General features: G+C 33.3%; 2 protein-coding genes across 2 annotated transcripts in view; one reads left to right on the forward strand and one right to left on the reverse strand.

Annotated features, from left to right (window-relative positions):
• Positions 1-929: 929 nt before the first annotated feature.
• LOC132756429 (U3 small nucleolar ribonucleoprotein protein MPP10-like) lies at positions 930-25,064 on the reverse strand. Its single transcript, XM_060747501.1, has 11 exons — positions 24,913-25,064; positions 18,777-19,707; positions 15,651-15,808; positions 14,892-15,036; positions 13,557-13,698; positions 12,692-12,759; positions 8,628-8,765; positions 6,146-6,256; positions 4,872-4,979; positions 2,307-2,540; positions 930-1,133 (listed from the first exon to the last, which is right to left on the reverse strand). The coding sequence occupies exons 1-11, from the start codon at positions 24,993-24,995 to the stop codon at positions 981-983; spliced, it is 2,271 nt and encodes a 756-aa protein (XP_060603484.1). The 5' UTR covers positions 24,996-25,064; the 3' UTR covers positions 930-980.
• LOC132756427 (nucleolar protein 6-like) overlaps positions 25,063-25,659 on the forward strand; it is a 28,065-nt gene continuing 27,468 nt past the window's right edge. Inside the window, exon 1 of the mRNA XM_060747499.1 lies at positions 25,063-25,216. Coding sequence (XP_060603482.1) covers positions 25,184-25,216 — 33 coding nt within the window. The 5' untranslated portion in view covers positions 25,063-25,183. The remainder of the gene's footprint in view (positions 25,217-25,659) is intronic.

A 25,659-nucleotide genomic window follows, 5' to 3' on the forward strand; every position in this document is an offset into this window, starting at 1 on the left:
AAAAGTGCTCAATAGTGTTTTGGCATATACCTTTATATATATTCCCATCTTTACACAATATGCCTGTGCTTGTGTACAAAGTTAAATATATATTATTGTACTTTATTGTAAAGTTATTGCAATAAAATTGTTAGTTATTGTACCTGTTTGTTTTGAATTTTCAATGGGTATAGTGTTGTCTATCTCATAAGTGATAAACTTCTTGGAGCAGTCATTATTTTCTTCGAGAAAATTTCAAAATTTATACTGACTGAATAGTGAGCAGTGCAGACCATGATCAAATTCTGTGCTGGCTGATCTGTGCCCTTTGAAGATTGTCTGCACTGTTCATGATTCAGTCAGTAGTTATTTTGAAATTTTCCCCAAAAATGTCTTCTTCCAAGACATGTCTGCGAAAAAGTTAAGAAGTTACCTGCCCTTTAGAAATGCATTCCAATTTAAAAACTGAAAAAGTATTCCAACTTTGAAGTGATTAACTTGGACAGTTCTTGAGAAATTGACCTATGGAGAGAATAGGGGCATAACTTTGCAAAAATGAATTGTAGCATTATCTGCCCTTCTGAAATGCTGTCATGTTTTGATAGTGAACATGCATATCAAGTTACTTAAAAAATGAACCACAACAAAAGGTTAACCAGTGCATAAAATCTAAGTTGAAAAAGGGGCATTACTTTGCAAAAAGTAATTTTTTTATATTATCTGCCATTTTAAAATGATATCCTTTCATGACAATAAATTGAGGTGAAAGCTTTTAAAGTTTCTGCGGAAATTGACCTAAACACAAAGGTTAACCAATGCAGACACTGACATCGATGCCTAACAGAATGTTTTCACCAACATCCTGAAATGATTTATTTTAATCATACTTATTTCTATCTTATGTTAACTGTCCGACAGAACCGCCATGTGCATAACAAATTACAACTGTGTTACTACAGTAACCTTTATTCTTTTATCGTCTTAACAACAATATCAAAAAATCAAAGTTTTAGTTTCTTTCCACCCTGTGTAGATTCTTTCTGATTCTTTGGTTGATCTTTTCGTTTCCGGCTAATATTCGAAGTAACCTCCTCTTGAAGTTGAGTGAAAAAAGCCTTTGACGATGTCAAACCAGTGCGTTCTTTTTTGTCACCCTGCAAAAAACAAACCATTTATGTTTGAGAACAAATTAGAATGGTATATGGGAAATGATATCCTTTCATGACAATAAACATATATACAACACTAAGGTCAAGAATTTGGAATTCAAACAAGATGGCCCTGTGGACCATGATTTGTCACCTGAGAAACAATGCATCAATGCCATTGCTAATATTATCATAAGGCAAGGTTGACATACTTTTACTTTAGCTCTGTCAGCCATCTTGTCCATGACTATCTATTTTTATAACCGATGTTGAGGTTTTAGGGGAAAAGATATAAATTACATTGATTTCTATTTTTAAGTTCTGGTGGTTACTGTGTTCTGCTTGCCATAATAATTATAATTGAGGATTATTTTGTTAAAACAACAACAAATGATCATTCATATAAAGTTATAGCAAACGTTGCTCAGTAATCCAGGTAACGATTTCCTTTAAAGTTTTTACGGCTAAAACTAAACAACCCTATACAAGAACTACAAAGAGAGTATACGAGAACTACAAAGAGAGTATACAAGAACTACAAAGAGAGTATTCAAGTACAACCAGGAGAGTATGCTGGCATTCATCACTTTTTATGTTAAAATTCAAATTTATATTCATGTCAATTTGTTAATCAAAATATTCAAAAACCAGACCAGGCCGGAGGTTAAAGCTCAAGCTCAGATGTCTATGTTTATACATTCATGCCAAGTTCAATATAATCTAAGAATTGACATTCTATCAAGAGATAATTTCTTTTTTAAGTTTTTTTCTCTTGAACTAAGGAACCCCTAATTCTATTGTAAAGAAATGAATCTTTTGTTTAATTACTGTTTTATGGCTACTAAACCTATCTTATTGCTCAGATCTGCTGATGGACAGAAGGAAGGCAGGAAGGAAGATGAATGTTATTTTAATTCTAATTTTCATTGATAGGGGATAGTCAGGGTATAATAAAATGTATTAATAAACAACAGCAATGAGTACTGGTAGGTTCCTAGACAACAATACAGACCATTCCAATAATTACATAATTACATGAATCTTTCACTGAAATTAAATGAATCAATCAACTCAACAATATGGGATATCCCCTCAATGATAAAATGTAATAATGGGGGACTGAAAATATCAAAAGGTTTCACAAATAAGTAAGGCCAGTTTTACTATAAGTATATGTACCTTTATCATAGTGATTCCATGTGCATCAGAACGGCTTTCCTTCTCTAATTTTTGCAATGCCTTTTCCTTACTATACTTGTTACCAAGACCTGGGTTTAATTGTTCTACCAGTTTCTCTCGTCTTTCCTTCTCTTTCTTCCTTGTTCTCTGTTTCTTTTTCTTTATCTTTCTATCCCGTAATCTGTCAGATGCTGTTTTCTCTGTCGAGCCTTTAACTTCTTGTCTTTCCTTGTCCTGTAAGCAAAAGAACAAAACAAGTTATCAGTTGAAAAACAAGCTTTATTTTTCTTAGTGCTCGGAAGTTAGGCAAGAGCTACCCATGCACAAACTGTTTGACCTTTCTTAGTACATGTACTTAATCTACCAGTCCAACAAACATTTTCTCAGTACTTGATAGTAAAACAAGAGCTATCAAGTCGTGAAACCTGTGTGGCTATTCTTAGTGCCTAAAGTAAAAACAAGGAATTTAACAGTGTTGGAGCACTCCATATAATAATATATGCTTGCAGAAATCATGATCACAAAGTAGAACAAGATTGCATTTCTGAAAAATGCTATGCCACCACATTAATACAACACTAAATAGTAATGTAGGAACAGAATTGTTTTGTTTCTATACAATTGAAGATTGCCATAATGCATAGATCCCTGACCTTTCTAATTCTTATTATCAGATTAGTGGTTAAATCTATTGTTATTCAAATAAAAGATCAGAGCAGAAATCTATCAATGCAGTTGAGTCTAGTAAATTTGGTGGTGAAGGTCATATTTCACATGGCCATAATTCCATTACTGTACATCAAAGGACAACACAGTAAGACACTTTGCTAAAATCTAGGCCAGCTGATATCAAAGTTCACTTTACATCTTAATCTGAACACATGGTTCAAATTTTATAGCTGCACATCTAAGGACAAGAAAGTAGGTCACACCATCAAAATCTAGGTCACCTGATATCAAAGTTCAATTTTACAAATAAAACTGTGCACATGGTCCAAAATTCATGGCTTACATCAAAGGACAAGAATGTAGGTCACTGTCCCCTTGGGCAAGGCAAAATTTTGACCCAAGTGTTTAATTCAAACAACTTTGATACAGGTCCACCAAACAACAGTTCTTGTCAAATTATCTAAGCTGTAGCTTTCTCCAATTCAGAAAACATTTGTTTTAGTTTCTGTTTTTACTATGTGTACATAATGAAAATCAATGCCCCTGGTCAGGGCCAATTTTGACACCCGGGGCAAAATTTGAACATCTTTGGTAGAGGACCTATGGATGATATTATAAAGCAAACATCAAACCTCTAAGCCTTGTTCCTTCAGACAAGAAGATTTTTTAATTTTTACTATATGTACATTGTGAAAATCAATGACCCCGGCCAGGGGCCAATTTTGACACCAGGGCTATAATTTTAACAATCTTGGTAGAGGTTCACTACACAAAGTCTCATGCCAAATATCTAACCTCTAGCCTTTGTCAATTCAGAGAAGCTTTTTTAAGTTTTTACTATATACATATAAGGAAAACTATCGCCTCTGGGGCAGGGCAATTATAACACTAGGAGCTTAGTTTAAACAACTTTGGTTGAAGACTCATAGATGATATTATATACAAAATATCAAAGATTTAAGCCTTGTACCTTAAGACAAGAAGATTTTTAACTTTTTACTATTTGTACATAGTGACTGAAATCAATGACCCCAGGGCAGGGTCAATTTTGATCCCAGGGCTATAATTTGAACAATCTTGCTAGAGGTTCACTACACAAAGTATCATGCCAAATATCTAACCTCTAGCCTTTGTCAAGTTTTTACTATATACATATAAGGAAAACTATCGCCTCTGGGGCAGGGCAATTATAACACTAGGGGCATAATTTAAACAACTTTGGTTGAAGACTCATAGATGATATCATATACAAAATATCAAAGATTTAAGCCTTGTACCTTAAAATAAGAAGATTTTTAACTTTTTACTATGTGTACATAGTGACTGAAAATCAATGACCCCAGGGCAGGGCCAATTTTGACCCCAGGGCTATAATTTATTTGAACAATCTTGCTAGAGGTTCACTACACAATGTTTCATGCAAAATATCTAACGTCTGGCCTTTGTCAATTTAGAAAAGATGTTGTTTTTTTCTCAAGTTTTTACTAAATACATAGAAGGAAAACCTATGACCAAGGGGCTAATTTTGACACTAGAGCAAAATTTGAACAACTTTGGTAGAGTACCTATATACCAAATACCAGAGCTCTAAGCCTTGTACCTTCAGCAAGAAGGTATTTCAAGTTTTTACTATATGTACATATAGTGAAAATCAATGACCCCCAGGGCGGGGTCAATTTTGACCCCAGGGCTATAATTTGAACAATCTTGGTAGAGGCCGACCCATTTCAACCCCTTAAACTTAAGATGATAGGCTTGTCCAAAATCCTATATGGGGCTGCCTATTGCTAGTTTATAAAGGGACATTCAGTACTGAAATACAGAATTTTTAGTCTGAAACTAGTCTGATATTTTTTGTCTGATTTTATAAAAACAAATGACAATAATGCAACAAACCTTGATTTCTTCTGGTGCCAGTAATTGGCCATCACTGATAGAGACAGGGGCCACCTCTTCCATTGTAATTGATGGCTGATTACTGATGATAGTTACCTCAGCTGTAGCCTGTAATATCATACAATAAATTCAAACAAGATGATGGTAATACATCCTACTCTAGTGAATCAGTTATTCATGTATATATGTATATGCGACCAGTGTAGATTTAGATCAGCCTGAACATCGTGCAGTTTGACCAGGAATTCCACTGTTTACTTTTATATCCAACAAAGAATTTGATTGAAAAGTGAACAGTGGTGATCCAGACTGCACGGATGTGTACGCTGATCTGTACTGGCACTGGTTGCATACACTTTAAAGCACTATCTATGGGGTAACAGGTTATAAGAAGTCAAATAAGGGCACCATGATAGCTCGGCATTGCTTATCAGAATAATTTTTTCAGATTTGCTCACAAAATCTTGCTGATGGTGTATAAGCCAAAGATATTTCTATTTTAGGCTTAATAATAATCATTCATATGTACACTTTTAATGGAAGACCATCTAAGAATGCTTCAACAGTTGGTTCTTTAAAAGATGTTAAAATATATTTGCTTTTTTTAACTACAGAGGCCTTGCTGTCTGAAGTTATTTTCCCTGCAAATTTTGATTGATTAGGATCTAAGACTACAGACTATATTTTATGATAATACATTACAGGTTTTTAACAAGGTTATTTTTGATTGTATTTTTCTAGATTTTAGCTCTCACACTAAAAGCTGACCATGAAACCATTTTTCTTGTGGGCTTAGAAGTACATCATCCTTTGCTAAGGCATAATTTGTCACCAAAATGCTTTTTGATAAATCACCTAGGCCCAGTTATAGAAAAAGCATTTAATTTTCCCTTTGCTATCTCAGATTATTTTATTTGTTTATTAAGAGTCATGCAGCTCTAACCCTTTTACGGTAGAATAATGTAAATTCAAGTGCTAATTCAAATTTTAGAATTTCTGTAAATCTGGCACCTGAATAATTTTGTATAATTATCTGTTTTTTTTTGTGCATTCTGCTTGAAGTTTGAAAATGGTGAAATAAAAGAAATACAAATATAGAAAACAAATCTATTTGGCAACAAAATTTAATTATTTCAATAAATTACAAGTATAATATAATGTTTTAGTAGAATTTGCCTTTTTTCGTGAAACTGGCAGTCTATACTGCAGTTGTCTTTATGTGACCATGACAGTGAAAGGTGTATAATAAATAACTATATTTCGTAATAACAAACCTGTTTTGGTGTATAGTGGAAGTTAGATAGAGCATCAAGTTTTAGAAATAGAGATTGCATCATTTTCTTGATTTCATCATGATCAGGATCTGTCTTCTCTACTTCTTCTGTCTGTAAATATAAAATAACACCTAATTTTCATCCATGATGCATATAATTGTCTCATTGGCCTCCCGTGCATCAAAATTGTATCATCACAAAATAAACTTGCATACATATTAAGTATCATTCAGTGAATTACTGATTCAAAATTTATAAGTCCCGTCTGACATACCTCAATCTAATAACCAGTTTTTTTCCTTTTTAAGCCTGGTCAGTTATTTCACACATCAATCAGACAGTAAAAAAAGTACAACAAATAGAGAAAATTGTCACAGCTAATTTTAATATCAATTTACCTGATAAAATGTTACTGCAAGTTTATGGAGCAAAGAAAAAAAAATGAATATCAATTATTGTTTTAAGACTACATGTAGTACTTAATAAAATTTTTACCTGCATAGACACTACAAAACTTTTCTCCCTAAAGATTTATGAACAATTCTAATTATATAGGACTATAGGAAGGGTTTCTGCAATATCAGAATTTTAAAAATATAGGAAATTATAAAACGCATGTAGGAATTGGTTGAAGCCTTCTCTAGGCAATATACCCAGGACTTTTCTCCTTCATTGCATCAAAGTAACAAAAGTTCTTTAACTCAAACAAGAAGGCCATGATGGCCCTAAATCGCTCACCTGTATATAGGCCCGAAGGCCAAGGCCAATTTAAAACCAGAAGCTTTTATTTGAACATACTTGGTAGACACACATTAGAAGATGTTTACGCCCTAGCTCTTTGGGATTTTTATAAGATTTTTTAAGTTTTTACTATATACATATAGGGAGAAAAAAAATGACCCCCCTCAAAGGGGCCAATTTTGACCCCAGGGCTTTTATCTGAACAAACTTGGTAGACACCCATTAGAAGATGTTTCATGATAAATACCTAAGCTCTAGCTCTTTGGGTTTTTTATATGAGATTTATTAAGTTTTTACTATATACATATAGGGAAAAAGAATCACCCCCCCCTCGCACGGGGCCAATTTTGACCCCAGGGCTTTTATTTGAACAAACTTGGTAGACACCCATTAGAAGATGTTTCATGATAAATATCTAAGCTCTAGCTCTTTGGGGTTTTTATAAGAAGATTTTTTAAGTTTTTACTATATACATATAGGGAAAAACAATGACCTCCGCCCCTTGGGGGCCAATTTTGACCCCAGGGCTTTTATTTGAACAAACTTGGTAGACACTCACTAGAAGATATTTCATGCTTAGTATCTAAACTCTAGCTCTTTTGGGTTTTTTTTATAAGAAGATTTTTCAAGTTTTTAATAGGGCTTTTATTTGAACAAACTTGGTAGACACCCACCAGAAGATGTTTCATGCTTAATATCTAAGCTCTAGCTATTTTGTTTTTTTTTAAAGAGGATTTTTTAAGTTTTTACCATAAACAAATAAGGAAAATCATTGAGCCCCTGGGGCGGGCCAATTTTTACCCCAGGTCTCTTATTTGAACAAACTTGGTAGACACCCACTAGAGGATGTTTCATGCTTAATATCTAAGCTCTAGCTATTTGGGTTTATTAAAAGAAGATATTTTAAGTTTTTACTATATACATGTACAAATAAGGAAAATCAATGACCCCCCTAGGGCGGGGCCAATTTTGACCCCATAGTTTTTATTTGAACACACTTGGTAGACACTCACTAGAAAATGTTTCATGCTTAATATCTAACCTCTAGCTCTTTGGGTTTTTTTCAAAGGAGATTTTTTAAGATTTTACTATAAAACATATAAGGAAAATCAATGACCCCAGGGGCAGCCGGACAGACACCGGGTGAAAGCGATCACAAAAAGGTGAACCAAATATATCAACCTAACAGGTCAACCAAGGCTAATGGTCCCAAATCTGGGACATGAAAATAGCTCTGCCTTTGTCTAGAAAAGTGAAGCTAAAAGTGAATGAAACGATACTGTAGAAAATTACAATCAAATCTCTAAAATTCTACTGTTTTTTAGTTAGGTACTTATATGATACATGGCTTTTAAGACTTTAATATAACCTGTCACCTCTTTTTAAGACAAAAAAGCCAAAAATGATCAATATTTCTCAGAAGTTGGGAATTTTTCTTTTACTGGGAAAAAGTAGCTATTTGGATTAGGAAAAGAGCCTTTTATTTGCGCTCGATGATATGAAAAGAGGCCATTTTGGATTGGGACAAGAGCCCCCTTTTTGCCCTTGGTGACAGGAAAAGAGATTATTTTGGATTGGGAAAAAGGCCTCTTATTTCCCTTGGTGTTAGGAAAAGACTTTTTTTTGGATTGGGTACTCTTATTTTCCATTGATGATAGGAAGAGAGGCTATTTGGATTGGGAAAAGAGCCTCTTATTTGCTCTTGGTGATACGGAGAAACTGCCTTGTCTGACTAAATTACCTTCTGTTGTTTCAAATATTCTTGCTCATAAATCTCGTTAAGACTCAGTTTACTTTTCTCTTGATCAAGTGTTATACGTTTCTTGTATTCAAAAGGGTTGTCTTTCGGCTTGACTTTTCGTTCTACGTCATCCCATGCCTGAAGAGAAAATATGATGTATATTTTGTACACGAAAAATAAAGAAAAAATTATATACCAAAAAAAAATGATACCATATGAACATAATAGAAAATTTTTTTATTCAACAAGTTCTCCTTAAAATATTTCAAAATCAATAAGTGTTAAGATATTTACTCCAATAATCATTGATTAATATACAAAACAGGCATTTAAAGCTACACATGTACAAATATGCATCACTGAAAAATACTTGAAAAAAGGTGGTAATGAGTATCCGTAAATTGGGAAAATTTTAAACTTTTCATAAAAAAATTGTTCAGGTAATGTGGGAACATTATTTATAATTTTATTCAAAAGTGTGCCAGAGTGAATTTTATTTTTCTTCTTCACAAATGAATATAACCTTTGTTACTTATTACTTGGCCAATTCTTGGTCAATCCTCTGGTGTTTTTATTGAAACGTTTCATTAACAACATGCTTTGCTTGTTACACTTTTCTAAAAGAATACGTCAATTATAGTTAGTCACATGAACAACGGGTTCTCATTTCCACAGTTTTTTGATAAATATTACAAACATGGCAATCCTGTCCGGAAAAAATAACTCAAAACAAATATTAAAAGCACCTTCTTCTCTCTTTTAAAAATGTGTTTTTATTCATTATGCTTTTTTACCACATTGAATTCCCTTCAAATATATTGTATGCTGCTTTTTGATTTTTTCGAAATTACAGATGTTAAGCTTTGAGTTTTAAGGTAGATCCCTCAATGTGCATTACCTCCACATTGAAGAGTACATGTATTTTAATAGGCTAGAATAAAATCAATTGCTGGGCAACGTAAGGCTAAAAGTTCAAATCCAATTGGCTGCCTATTTTTTTCTTTGAACATTATTGATGTATCTCTCTCATAACCTATTTAGTAAGGAAAAATTGTTTCATGTTAATAATATTCTTTGTTTAGGTGTCTAATGATTAAAAATTTAATAAGAAATATTATACCTGATATATTCAAGATCTAATAAAATCAAAACTAGAACTATCACTAAATGTGATTAATACCCCCACAAGACTGCTTCGGAAATGAGGATGTTACTAGTAACAGAATACCTTGTAAAAGAATTGAAAAATAGAGTTATGGTTGTGGGCAATTAAAGATAGTTGTGGTTCTTGTATGTTGCATTTCCTTTCAATGTGGTTGGCCATTGATGAAGTTTAATTGAATTACTCTGTAATAAGTCCAGAAAGACAAAGAAAAGGAACAAAGGGCAATAACTCTATAAATACTGAAGATATAGTTATAGTTCTTGTGCACTGCACTTCCTCTTATTGTGCTTGACCATTGAATGAAGTTGATTTGAATTCCAACCAGTACGTTTTAAGTGATGCTCCGGACAAGGAAAAGTATCAAAGGGCAGTAACTCTGTATTTTGTCAAAATGGAGTTATGGCTCTTGTGCACTGCACTTCCTTTTAATGTCCTTGACAACTGTATGAAGTTGTATTGAATTCCAAACAGTAGTTTTCAAGTTATGCCCCGGACAAGGAAAAGTAACAAAGGGCAATAACTCTGTAATTAGTCAAGATGGAGTTATGGTTCTTGTGCACTGCACTTCCTCTCAATGTGCTTGACCATTGTATGAAGTTATATTGAATTCCAACCATTAGTCTTCAAGTTATGCTCCAGACAAAAGAAAGCAATGGAATAGTAACAAAGGGCAATAACTCTGTAATTAGTCAAGATGGAGTTATGGTTCTTGTGCACTGCACTTCCCCTTATTGTGCTTGACCATTGTATGAAGTTGTTTTGAATTCCAACCAGTAGTTTTCAAGTCATGCTCTGGACAAGGAAAAGTAACAAAGGGCAGTAACTCTGTAATAAGTCAAGATGGAGTTATGGTTCTTGTGCACTGCACTTCCTCTCAATGTGCTTGACCATTGTATGAAGTTATAATGAATTCCAACAATTAGTCTTCAAGTTATGGTCCGGACAAAAGAAAGCAATGGAATAGTAACAAAGGGCAATAACTCTGTAATTAGTTAAGATGGAGTTATGGTTCTTGTGCACTGCACTTCCCCTTATTGTGCTTGACCATTGTATGAAGTTGTTTTGAATTCCAACCAGTAGTTTTCAAGTCATGCTCTGGACAAGGAAAAGTAACAAAGGGCAGTAACTCTGTAATAAGTCAAGATGGAGTTATGGTTCTTGTGCACTGCACTTCCTCTCAATGTGCTTGACCATTGTATGAAGTTATAATGAATTCCAACAATTAGTCTTCAAGTTATGGTCCGGACAAAAGAAAGCAATGGAAAAGTAACAAAGGGCAATAACTCTGTAATTACTTTAGATAGAGTTATGGTTCTTGTGCACTGCACTTCCCCTTATTGTGTTTGACAATTGTATGAAGTTGTTTTGAATTCCAACCAGTTGTTTTCAAGTTATGCCCCGGACAAGGAAAAGTAACAAAGGGCAATAACTCTGTAATTAGTCAAGATAGAGTTATGGTTCTTGTGCACTGCACTTCTTCTCAATGTGCTTGACCATTGTATGTAGTTATATTGAATTCCAACTATTAGTCTTCAAGTTATGGTCCGGACAAAAAAAAGCAATAGAAAAGCAACAAAGGGCAATAACTCTGTAATTACTTTAGATAGAGTTATGGTTCTTGTGCACTGCACTTCCCCTTATTGTGTTTGACAATTGTATGAAGTTGTTTTGAATTCCAACCCGTAGTTTTTAAGTTATGCCCCGGACAAGGAAAAGTAACAAAGGGCAATAACTCTGTAATTAGTCAAGATGGAGTTATGGTTCTTGTGCACTGTACTTCCTCTCAATGTGCTTGACCATTGTATGTAGTTATATTGAATTCCAACCATTAGTCATCAAGTTATGCTCCGGACAAGGAAAATGCAACGGACGTCTGGACCGACCGACCACCGGGTGACTCCTATATATCCCCCCCAAACTTGGTTTTTGGGGGTATAACTACAAAGTGATTTGCTTTATATACATGAAGATCAGTCAATATATTTCATAGAAAATTTGGATATTGAAATTAGTTTAACTATTTTTTAGATTTAAGTGGGACATTATGACAGACAAGAGTGCTCAGTTATCATGTGTCGTCTGATAATAGCTAATTAAGCCGTTGTACTGTGAGGTAATTGACCAATTTGTTTCCTATTAGTATATGTCACAGTTACTTTGTAGCATATTGCAGCTAATGTGTAGCAGGAGACACATTTTATCATGGGCAATAACTCGTCCAAAAATCATTCAACTGCAAATCATGTTAAATATGCCCAAGAACTTGAGGTATCAATCAATCCTGTAGTTTCACTCAAATTGCATTACTAGTATAAGAGAGGAAGTCTGGACAAAACTTTAACAAATAAAAATAATGAAAGGGTCATAACTCTGACAAAAATCGTTGAATTAGAAAATGCAAAAGATATGCACACCTAGACTTGGTGCTTATTATTCCTGTAAAGTTTCGAAAAAATTGCAGAAGTAGTTGTTGAGGAGTAGCCAAACAGCAGGGGAATCTGTGGCCAAGTGGTTAACGTCGTTGACTAAAAACCACTTGCCCCTTACAATTGTGGGTTTGATTCCAGACAGAGACGTTGGATTCTTTCATGTGAGGAAGCTATTCAGCTAGCTTACAGAACATCAATAGTTCCTCCTAGGTGCCAATCCATGCCTGAAATAATACACAGAGGAGCACCTGAGGTCTTCCTCCACCAGTAAAGCAGGAAAATCATCACATGACCTAAACTGTGTTGGTGCGACATAACTCCCCCCACAAAACTTTACCCTCATTGTTTAGTAGTTTGGTTTCATTAAAAGATTCCAGAGTATGTCTATAAGCTTATAGCTTCCTACGCAATCAAACTTAAATAAATTCTGTAATAACTAAACTAAATTCCCACAGAAATAAAATTCCAACCTTATCCTTTATCCTTTGTCTTATCAAATCTTCCAGGGTCTTAGTTGTCTCCTCTGTAATTTCTGGGGCTAAAAATTTCAAATTTGACAAAATATTAGTGACTTCATACATCATTTTTATCACATTTCCATGTACTTTTGCGACTCCGTAAATACGGTATTGCACAGCCATGCATATATTTTGATGTGACGTCACTTGCATTACACAAACATAGTGTAAGGATGCACTAAATGTTAGTGTTACACTATAAGCAAGTCAATAAATTTAGAAAGTTAAATTTCTGTAAGTTCATTTCTGACTCAATTGTACTTGTTGAATAAATTTAATAATTTGCGAGCCATATGCTCACATATAAATATAATTTTATTCAACTTGTTCAATAAATTCAGTATTCATACTCATTCAATATTCTCTATTTATTGCTTGCTGATATTCAGATTTTCATTGATTTCTCAACACTTCAGAAGCACATCTCTATTTTCAGCTTGTTTTGACTCAAGGATGGTCCACATGTATACTTTAGTAATGATTTTTCTGTTAAAATGTAATAAATTAATAACAAGACTTTTCTTTCTTTTTTATTTTTAAGTGTTGCATCTTAACTTTAAAGTATGCATGGTCATCAAAGTTAAAGTCAATAATTTAGAACAATAACATGTAGGTCAATCTGCCATGCTTATAGGTGGTGTTACATATGTAAATTAGCATGTGTTCTGAAAACCACAATATCATCAACGATGGAGTTACAGTGCGAACTTATACAAGTTTTATATACATTTAAGGTGCAGTAACTGATGACTTATTATAAAAGATATCTTGATACAGTACAGATATGTTGTTAATTATAACAATCAATAAATCTTACGAAGTCTTGTGGTGTGTTCAAATTGTAAATTTTCTTGTAGTAGACTGTTCTCTGGTCGTTTACCAGCAGAGATTTCACCAGCTAGTTGCCATGGTTTCTGGGACAACATATCATCTTCAATGGCAGAAATCTTCTTTTTCAACTGTTCATCAAAATATAAAGATTATGTTTTTATTTATGTATTATAAATTGATATTTGAATTAAACACAATGCTTATGGATACATGTAAATCAAATGTCAACTGCCAACATTAGACCATTCAATATTGTCTGTAGTATATTTGATTTGTTAGTTTAAACAATATTTTTATTAATAATCCATACATTTACATAATAAAGTGCATAAAATAAAATTTACAGATTGAGAAGGAAGCTTGTAAATATTTTTTGAAAACTCTCTCCGTAAATTTGATTTGTTATATTATGTCTTAGATTCTACCACTTAGCATTTATTTGTTTCACAACTCTACGGAACTAAATCTGTACCATTACCAATATAATAATGAAATTGAATGAAAGTTTAAAAAAAATTCAAACTCAAGAACCTGATAAAAAAAACAACAGTTCTAGCTACATTGATATCTACAAAACCATTAAAGTATATACATCCATACCAAGAATATCCTGTCTTAACTTTTCAGCATTTTAGTATTCAGTATTTTAGTATTCAGTATTTCAGTATTCAGTATTTTAGTATTCAGCATAAAAATACTTTTCAACCTGATAATGAAAACGTGAGTTCCATAGTAACAAGAGCCATGTTACACATGGTTAATCCCCTTGCTGGGGAAAGAGTTCAACTGAAGGCTGTACTTTGGTACATTTTACTTGGTCATTCTTACATGAAAAACCTGATAATGAAATTATTACAAATATATACAAAACGTGACTTCCATAGTAACAATAGCAATCCTACACATAGGAAAGTTTACCAGAAGGTTGTACTTGGTACATTTTAAATGGTGAGAGGAAATCCTTAAAAAGCCCTATAGTTATGGTAACGCTAAGTAAAGTTTTCAAGAAAGTCTGCAAAGAATATTGCAATAAAGAGAAAGTCAGCATAACTATCTAGTATGTACAGGTGATTTATCTATTTTGTTTTATTTATGTCAATGTATTAAGTCTGAAAAAAAAATCACTCAAGAAAATTTTGAGTTATGATCAGTGTTTTTTTTCTATGTAAATCTGATAAAGGGGGGGGGGGCATTTCTAATATCCCCTTAACATTTGGATAAATTAAAACTTTATTTTCAAAGAATGACTAGTAATATTGGAATAATATTGGAATTCCATTACAATGAAATATTTTCTGAAAAAGTAAACAAGCGAACTCACCCTTTCTTGTCTTATTTCATAGGATGATTTTTCTTCCTTTTTACCACCTAAAATGTCAGCCACATCTTCGCCCTCACTGTCAGAATCAGCAAACAGGTCCTGGCCACGCCTATCCTTAGCTTCCTCAGCCTCTTCATCCCCTGACCTACATCAGAACAACCAAAACAATCATATATTAACATAGGATATATGAAACCATAATGATTTTTCATAAACATTGATATAATGCCTCATTTAATTGTAACCAGAGCTATGCCAAGTGAATAGAGGTTACTGAAACCCCCTGTGCAAACCTTGCTATTAAGGGACAGTCACATGGTAAGGCTCTCTAAATGGTACTGAAAGTTGGACAGCTTGGTGTCATAACAATACCATCTATTAACCTGGCAGTGTAGATATAAGATAGAAACTTGACTTGTTCTCTATCCCACTCCATCCCTGACATAATTGGGGGGGGTTTCAGTTACAGTTTCATTTACAAAATTATCAGACCCTTCATAATTTAAGAAATAAGCACTACAATTGAATGAAGGACACCTCCCCAGGGATGACCTTGACCTATTTGCCCTTACATGGGTTTAGTGGGTAGAGTTTATCAAGGTGCATGTACCTGTGAACTTTTTATGCTCTAGTGGAAGGGTCAAAGTTAAAATTTTGTGACAGACAACGAAGGACAGGCAGACAAAGGATAGAAACACAAAAGACAATATTCCATCCAAAGGCATAAAAAGTTTTGTTCTCGTGATCCATTACAAGTACCTGTCTTCTTCGTTTTCTTCATTTTCATCAAAATCCTCATCATCATCATCTTCCCATTCTTCCTCATCAATTTCCTGCTTAGGGACATCTTTTTCTCTATCAACTGGACCTTCTACTTCACCTTCTGGAGGATCAAAGAAATCTTCATAGTGGGCCTCCTACAAAATAAAAGTTACATGTATGTACAATATACAATGTAATATCAAACTTTCAAAGGTTTAGAACATTAACAAGAACTCCGCGAGTCAGATGTGTCGCCTTGTGAACATTCAACAATATAGTTTAGGAGAAATGGCCAGGACAAAAATGAAATAAGAAAACTAACAAAGGGCAATAGCTCAAAAAATAATAAGTGCAGAGCAGCAGTTTCTATGCACTGCACTTCTTATCAATAAGATCTATCATTCTATGAAGTTTCAAGTCCATATCTTTTATAATTTATGAGAAATGGCCTGGACAAAAGTAAAATATGAAAATATATAAAGGGTAATAACTCAAAAATAAGAAATGCAGAGTACCGGTTCTTGTACACTGCACTTTTTCTTAATGAGATCTATCATCCTATGAAGTTTCATGTCTATAGCTTTCATACTTGAGGAGAAATGACCTGGACAAAAATAAAGTAAGAAAATTAACAAAGGGCAATAACTCAAAAAATAAGAAATGCAGAGTACCGGTTCTTGTGCACTGCACTTCTTCTTAATGAGATCTATCATCCTATGAAGTTTCAAGTCCATAGCTTTTATACTTTTCGAGAAATGGCCTGGACAAAAATAAAGTATGAAAATTAACAAAGGGCAATAACTCAAAAAATAAGAAATGCAGAGTACCTGTTCTTATGCACTGCACTTCTTCTTAATGAGATCTATCATCCTATGAAGTTTTAAGTACATAGCTGTTATACATTAGGAGAAATGGCCCAGACAAAAATTAACAAAGGGAAATAACTCAAAAATCAGGAAGTGCAGAGTACCGATTCTTGTGCACTGCACTTCTTTTTAATGAGATCTTAGTATCATCGTATGAAGTTTCAAGTCCATAGCTGTTATACATTAGGAGAAATGGCCCGGACAAAATTAAAGTATGAAAATTTACAAAGGGCAATAACTCAAAAATTAAGAAGTGCAGAGTACCGGTCCTTGTGCACTGCACTTCCTGTTATTGAAAGAAGCATGCATACCAAGTTTGAAGTCAATCTGACTTAAAGTGACTGAGTTATGCTCTGGACAAGCTTTAGGGGACGCCGACAACGACGCCGACACCGCCGACAAAAGTAATCCCTATATGTCGCCTTTACAAGGCAACACAAAAACTACTGTCAAATTTTAGAACAATCAAATTGAAATGAATTTTTTTTGTTTGTTTTGCTGTCAATTAACATTGACTAATATTCATATCAAATCACCCATTTATTGTTTGTTTCTTTTGTTACGTGTAAATATAAATAAAGTCAGACTTTGTTGTTTTGTAAGAACTTTAGCATTTTGCAACTTTAATGTCAACAGACGAAGACCTTGGAAAACTATAATGATCTATAAACATTCTTAACCCATTACTTCATATACACGCCTTTTAACGCCTTTTTCCCCCCCCCCCCCCTTTTTGTTGTCTCAAATGATGAAAAAATGCCTTATTTAGGCCCCAAACACTTGTTTTTGTTTGAGAAATGTTGTTAAAAAAAGTGACCTCTTTTTCGGCGCGGCCCCCCAACCAAAAGATACATCAGGGGGTTGCCAGAAGGGGGATGTACCCCCTTCTGTTTGGGGGGTTTGAAGGGGGGCGGAGTCCCCCTCATCGCCAAGAAAATTTTGGACTTGTGACAGGCTGTAAATGACCCCAGATTGATCATAAGGTAACGTGTAACCAACGCTGAAAAGCATTTGACTCTATCTCAATCCATTGAGAAGTTGCAGCACTTTGAAATCAATTTTGATGGAAAAAATCAACGCAAAATAGTGATTTTTGGCAATTTTGAGATGTCCCCTCGTTGCCATTGTAACAGAAAATTTAAGCCTGAGCATGTTGTTGCAAGGGCAATGGTCCAGTCAACATTTGTGCCAAGTTTGATTAGTGTTGAAGCAGTTTTTATAGTATTATAGCAATTTGAACTTGTAACAGGAGACTTTTCAATGAAAACTGCCATTTTTCACAAAATGCTCATGAAGTAATGGGTTAAACAAATTCAACACTATGAAGGTCACATTTAAAAGATTTTAAGTTATGTGCTCATTGTCATCGTTAAAAGCACCATAAAAATTCAATACACATAAAATGTTTTCATGACTAATTCTATTACTGATACCTCTTGCTTAAAGATGAATGTCAAAATGAAGTTTATGATCAGGTATTATAAAAATTCTGACAATCAAAAGTTTTGTACTTGCTTTAGTAGTGGGGATGATAGTCACAAACAAGTATACAAAGTTTCAAAACAATACCTCAAAGGGTATAAGAAATTGAAAGGGTGGTACAAAAAACAACCAAAATTCTAGGTAAAAAAAGGGGAATAATTTTGTAAAAATCCATGACAGAGTTATGTACTCTGGAAGTGGAAATGAAGTCATTAACAAGTATACAAAGTGTCAAAGCAATATCTCAAAGGCTACAAATGTATATGAAATAAATGGGGTGGGACGAAAAATTTAACCAAAATTTTAAATAAAACGGGCATTATTTGGTCAAAATCCATGATAGAATTATGTCCTTCTGCCTGAAAGTGATGATAATGGTAATAAATAAGTACATGTAAGCAATACCTCAAAGGGAATAGAAAATAGTGGGACGGTACAAAAAACTTAACTAAAATTCTAAGAAAAAAAGGGGCATAATTTTTAATGTTGTCAAAATCCATTATAAAGTTATGTCTTCATGCTTGGGTGTGGGGATGATGGTCACTTTCAAGACTTAGTATACAAAGTTTCAAAGCAATACCTCAATGGGTATTTAGGTATAGAAAATAAGAAAGGTACCTGGTACAAAAAAAAACTTAATAGTGGGACTAAACCACCTGTATAGGTAAAGGACAAAAAATAGTATGTGTAATTTCAACGTGAAAGTGGTTTAACTTGAAACCAAAATATATCTGAGACAACATAATTATTAATTCTTATTTCTGGAAACACTTACCTCCTCTGCAGAATCAATATCACCAAACATATCGATGTTGTCCTCTTCGTTATCTTCCTCATCACTGTCATCATCATCATCATCTTCAACTTTATCATGTTTTGTCTTTTTAAGTCTTCTTTCTTCACGTTTGTCTTCCTGATCCAAAAAAGTCTCAAGTTCAGCTAATTTGAAAAAAGCATCATCAACAATGCTGCCTCTCTTTGAAAACTTCTTACCTCCTTTTTTGTTTATTTCTTTTTTGTTTGTGACCTCATTTTCTTTTTGATCTTTGAAAGTCACAGATTTTTTTGTCTTGTTTTTAGGTTTTACATTTCTATCCTCATTATGGTCATCTTCAGAGTCATTTTTAAATAACTCATCATCAAGGTCACCCTTCTGTCCTAATGGACCAAAGTCAAAGTTCAAATCCTCATCAGAATCACCTGTGAAGTCAAAAAACTTATCATCTTCATCAATTCTATTCAGTTTATTTTCTATTTCTGCTATTTCTTTGTCATCATCATCCTCATCAATATCATCACTATTGTTTCCTAAATCATCAACAAAATCATCAACCTCACCATCTGTAGCCTTTAACTCTTTGATATCTTTTTTCTTCTTTGATATTTTCTCCTTTGTTTTGCTTTTTAACACATCACTAGTCACTACTTTCTTGATTTGCTTTGACTTAGAAAGTACTTCTGAACTTTTATCTTTGAAAGAACACTGATTTTTGCTTGACAAAATTTTTGCAGCCCCACTTAATAAATTGGAAACACATGCTTCATTTTCCAGCTCCAACTGCTGCCATATCTGTTCATCATCAAAGTCTGATACAATTAACTCTTGTAATGTGCTAGATGAAGAATTATCCTGTATGACTGTCTTAGATATGTCATATAAATTCTTCAAGGGATCAGTGTATTTGGAGCTGAAAGACTTCCCTGCACTGAAATAGTAATTTACATGTATAGTTTTATGGAATTGATAACAAAAGAATATATTTTGTTAAATTTAAATTTCATTTTTCATTAAATCAAACTTTAAAATCCAAACAGTGTTTTGGTATCTTTTACTATCTTTTGAAAAGCGATGTATCAATAATTTGAAAATAAAGATGAAGGTGTGCCTGGTCACAACTCTTCCCTGAAAAACATTTGCGGAAAAATTCTTTATCTGCTCAGCTGATATCTTTTATGTGCACTCTTATTTATACTCATCATTTAAAGATTTTTGTAATTTAGCAAGAAACATGATTTAAATAAGGAAACTTGAACTGGAACATTTTTTTTTAATTTAAGTAATAAACAGGGTTCCCACTCTTAGATATTTTGAAAATTTAAGGACTTTTCCAGGACTTATCAAGGACCTTTTTTGATTTTTTAAGGACTTTTTAGAAGATTAAATTTCAAGCTATTTGAGGTATATGAAACTGCCTGCAGGTTATTTGACATTCACAATTTCTCAACTTTCATGTTTAACCCTTTCCCCCATGAGCATATTGTGAAAAATGGCCTTTTTCACTGAAAAGCCTCCTCTTACAAGTTCAAACTGCTATGAAACTATGAAAAATGCTTCAATACTAATCAAACTTGGCACAAATGTTGACTGGACCATTGCCTTTGTAACGACATGCTCAGTCTTAAATTTCCTTTTACCATGGCAACGAGGGGACATCTCAAAATTGCCAAAAATCACATTTTTGCCTCGATTTTTTCCATCAAAATTTACTTCAAAGTGCTGCAACTTCTCAAGGGATTGAGATAGAGTCAAAGGCTTTTCAGCGTTGGTTACACGTTACCTTATGGTCAACCTGGGGTCATTTTAAGCCTCTCACAAGTCCAAAATTTTCTTGGCGATGAGGGGGACTCCGCCCCCCTTCAAACCCCCCAAACAGAAGGGGGCACATCCCCCTTCTGGCAACCCCCTGATGTATTATTTGGATGGGGGACGGCGCCGAAAAAATGGTCACTTTTTTTAACAACATTTCTCAAACGAAAAACAGTGTTTTGGGTCTAAATAGGACATTTTTTCACTGTTTGAGGCCTCAAAAAGGGGGGGGGGGCAAAAAAGCCGTCGAAACACGCTTATATAAGGGAAAAGGTTAAATGTTGTATTCTGCTTAAGCCAGTGCTACGGGAGGGGGGGGGTCAAAAATGTATATTTGGGTATGTTTGGTTACATCTAAGTGAAATTGTATATTGTATTCCTGATTAAAACAACACTTTTATAAGTACAACACATTTATTGTTTTATTTTTAGTATATTTTGGCTATTATATATTTAGGTATTTCGTGCTACCCGTGTGGCCAATTGGCTGTGCTCTACCTTTACAATAGTTCATGTATGTAATCAGGGCTTCTACTAAGTTCCAAAATTTGGAAGTCAGACACTGCAAAATCTCTGATATTGGAAGTCACATTATATAGGTAAAGAAGGAAAAGTAGAAGTCACAAACCAAAATCAGGGAGTAAATGACTCCCAAACTTCCATTAATGGAAGCCCTGTATGTAATACTATTATTAATTTTATATTGATATACCTTTGGCTTTTAGCATGGTTGTGAGCAATTAGGATAACAAAAATGCCCAAGGAAACAACCATACCTGTGAGCTTTCATCTTTTTCATGTGCTTTGAGCACAGGCCAATCAAGCAAACTTGAGGTCGATTTGTGACTGTCTTATAAGATTTTCCAAACAAAACCGCCATAGTAACCAGAAAATAAATGTTAAATCTCATAAATGTCGAACTTGGCCTCTTAAAACACTTGTAAATCGAAAAATCATCAACATTCAAGATGCGGAAATCAATATACTGTGCTAAGACCGCCATTTTGATTGTTTGATTTACCCCCCCCCCTTTTCCAGACTAATTCCCGTACCTTCCCGGACTTTTTTCTGTATCAACACTAATTTCCGGACTTTTTAAGGCCGGGAGCTAGTGTTTTCAAATTCACGGACATTTCCCGTTTTCCCGGACAGCGTGGGAACCCTGAATAAAACTTAAAATAATTTTCAGATTTCTCAAAATTGATTTGATTTTTATTTTCTTTGTGACTTTACAAAATTTTAAGAAGGATCCTGTTTATACGGGGAAGTCAAAGGCTGGTACCGCGAAGCGGGCCCGGGCTTTGGCTTACCTGGCTTTAGACTACATGTGTATATTTAAAACAAAATCAAATAAAAAACCATTAAAAAATATATAGAATTCTATACAGTGAACCAGAGCTCCAGATAATTCTTTTGGCAAAGGGGTTTTTACCCCTCAAAATCTAGAGTGAGGGGTAAAATGCAAATCCTGAAAAACTTAAGGGGTAAAATCTGTCAAAAAGCATTTTGCATTTTTTATAAACAAATTAAAATATTGTTTTTGTTTCTTTGTTAGTTTACTTTTTTAAAAACTTTTACAAATAAAAATACTGATTCAATGTGAAACAATACAAAACATGCTCTATAAAGTCAGACTTCCAGAGTATATTGGAACACACAGCAAAATTTTCAGGGCTTCTTCCATTTTCAAAATTTGGAAGTCGGACTTCAAAATCTCTGATATTGGAAGTCACATTATATAGGTAAGGAAGGAAAAGTATTAGATTATGGAAGTCACAAGCCAAAATGAAAGAGAAAATGATTTCCAAACTTCCACTAGTGGAAGCCCTGAAATTATTTTATATTCTTGGAGTCAATATTTTTCTTTCTTTATTTCTGTTGGAATGTACATGTACATGTACCTTATCATGTACTCCAGTTTGAACAATTATAGTTGAAATTAGAATTAAAGAAAAATAAACAAGATTTTTTTTATCTTTCCTTAAAAAAAAAAGTATTGGTCTGAGAGAAAATTGTCCGTAACTGTTGACTGGGTACGAAAATATTAAATAGAAAACTGCAGGTGAAAAACATGTTATTTTGATTTTGTTTCAACAACAAAAGTGATATATTTTTGTTTATATTGAGGCATAAGTATGTCAATAGATGCCTAAACAAACTTAATACTATGTTAATTCCTACGATGATTATCTGGCACAAATTTTATCAATAATTTCACAGGTAGATCTATGGGAGTAATACCTCCCTTCTGTTCTCTTCCTGCTACTTTTGTTTTTTACATGCTGACAACAGAATTTTTAGTTTTCAATGCAATAAAATGGAAATATATTGTATTTTTATGCTCAAAACATCCTCTTTCTAAATATCAAATGTTTACACTTCTATTCTTTCGCGCTTAAATTTTGACATACAAGCATAATTTCATTTTGTTGTGCGTAACTTTGACGCACAAATTTTGAAAGTGATACTCATTTTAGATTAATTATGTGTATTTCACGCTGATATGCACGCTATCTTGAGCTCTGTATTCCTATCAATGAAATTTTCAAGGTTAGTTCTAGTGGGGCCCCACCATTTTCTATGTTACTTAATGATAATAGGAGGGGTATTTCAATTGGTAGCAAGACACTTCACCCCCCAGACACTTCACCCCTCAAATTTTGAAGACACTTCACCCCTTAAGACACTTCACCCCCCAAAATCAGTAAGACACTTCACCCCTCATCCAATTTTTTTCTATAAAGTATATAAAACAAATTAGTCAACAACAAAATGCTGATATATGTTTATATTGGTTGTTTATTCAACAGTCATCTCATAACTGATTAGATAATTGAATTAAAATGGTATAATTGTATGAAAATTAAATTTATTTATAATATTGAATAAATAAATAGATAAATAAATAAATTAATAAAATGAATATAAATGAATCGGTTGCTTTATAAAATATAGTAAACATAAATTATTTGTCATCATTATCAGACACAATTATCCTGTATTTAATTCAAAAATAATTCATAATAGCATTTATTAAACAAATAAATAGCACCAGTTATGTAAATTAAGCACAAGGTTAAAGCAGAATTCGTCACCAAATGAACGTAACTTAATTATTATATGGTATTTAGGATCAAACTGAAAACAAACTTAAGTACCAAAACTTCAAGAATTAAATCAACTCAAAATTAAATACTAGACATTGATTTATACTTAAAATTACTTGAAAGTCTTTGTATGAGTTTGTATTGTTATTACTATTTTGTATAGGAAACTTCCAACAAAGGTTCACACACTTCACTAGAAAGATTATTCAATTAGTTATATCACTTTTACTTTAATTGAAAATAGTATAAAATATATAAAAATTTAAAAAAAAATTACATTATACTATTAACTTTGTAATATGAGCCTTTTTTGTATGGCAAAAACAACTATATCTATTGTCTTTTATCAGTTACATGATAAAATAATAATAAAATATGTTAAAACAATAAACATACTCAATCACTATTGAATGTTTTTAACATTTACTACATGAATAATTGTTAAACATAAAATAAAAAAATGAGGGGTGAAGTGTCTCAATCAAATTTCTTAAAATGAGGGGTGAACTGTCTGAGGGGTGAAGTGTCTGCAAAAAAAGGCCTAGGGTGAAGTGTCTGGGGGGTGAAGTGTCTGTAAACCTTTCAATAACGAACAATCGTAACTTTCTGGATTAATAATAATCCTCAAGTATTCAGAGTGAAAACGGAAGCGGTGCATGAAATATCGAATGACACCTATAAAATGGAAAAATCATGGAGATTAATTAGAATATTATCTGTGAAAAAATGAACCATTTTTTTAACCGACTTCCCCGTTCATAGGATCTGCCTAATTTCATATTAAATTGTGTAATTTGTAATGTATATGTATGCATGCAATGAATTAAATATTATTTAAACTAATGCAAATTTTCTTTCCCAAACTGGGAAAATTACAAATGTAGTCTATCCCCTAAAATGACCAGGAAAGGGCAAATATGTATCCACAGATGTAGGTAACATCTGTTATCTATGTCTCTGATGTATCATTGTATGTGATACATAAAAATATTATTTTTGGAAGTTTCACTATTATGTTTACTCTGGTAAATAATTATTATATACAAATTGTTCATTTTGCCCACTACAGTAGCCAAGTCCGGATCATTATTCATTTTAAGTCATATTAAGAACATCGCGAAAACAGAAGGCAAATGAATATAAATGAAGAAACTTTTGCATGAAAGATAAATAAATCATATAAAGTGCAAAGTGAATAAATATTGTTCGAATCAAACCTTATAAAATTTTCTAAATTATCCGTTAAACTAATAACTTTGGATGAATTAGCTTGGAATTTCTTTCGGATGGGCGCTGCCATTTTGTTGACTGGTGTAAATCTTTTAATCAGAAAGTACAGAATTCACTCGTATTACCTGAGAACCGATCTAAAGCACTAGACTGGCACTCGTATTCAAATGCACAAAGTACGTTTTTGTAAAGAAATTGTGATTTTTTTCAGTAGCAGATAAACACGTGGATTCTGTTTACAAACTGACAAATGCCAACATGAAAAGAAAGCTGTCAGACACTCATGACAAGGTATATTAGTATTATTATATTTTGTACATTTCCAGGTTTATGCAGCTACTTGAAATATCTATCAATGTCATCTTCCATGTTAACAACAATCAGATAATCACATTTTCATATTTGATCCCTTTCAAATGTGCTGTTTTTGGCTATGTACAATGTATGATACTGTATAAGAGTCTAATATCTTGGATTAGACAAAGTCTGAACCAAGAGTATAAATATATATACATATATTCGGGTCTAAACAAAGATATAGCCTGTTGGACATTGAGTGTGGCTCATCAAGGGGCAGGACATGAAGTGGTTGCACTCTCGGTCAAGCGTGTGAAACAGTTGCAAATTTGACTAAATGGCTACCAAGTCAAGTATATTTAACACTCCCAACCGATTTACAAACTGATACAGGTGACCATCGTTATATAATAAACTGCGCCCTGGCCACAATTTGT

This window comes from Ruditapes philippinarum, unplaced genomic scaffold (assembly GCF_026571515.1).
Source record: "Ruditapes philippinarum isolate M1 unplaced genomic scaffold, ASM2657151v2 ctg789_1_1_1_1, whole genome shotgun sequence".
NCBI lineage: Eukaryota > Metazoa > Mollusca > Bivalvia > Venerida > Veneridae > Ruditapes > Ruditapes philippinarum.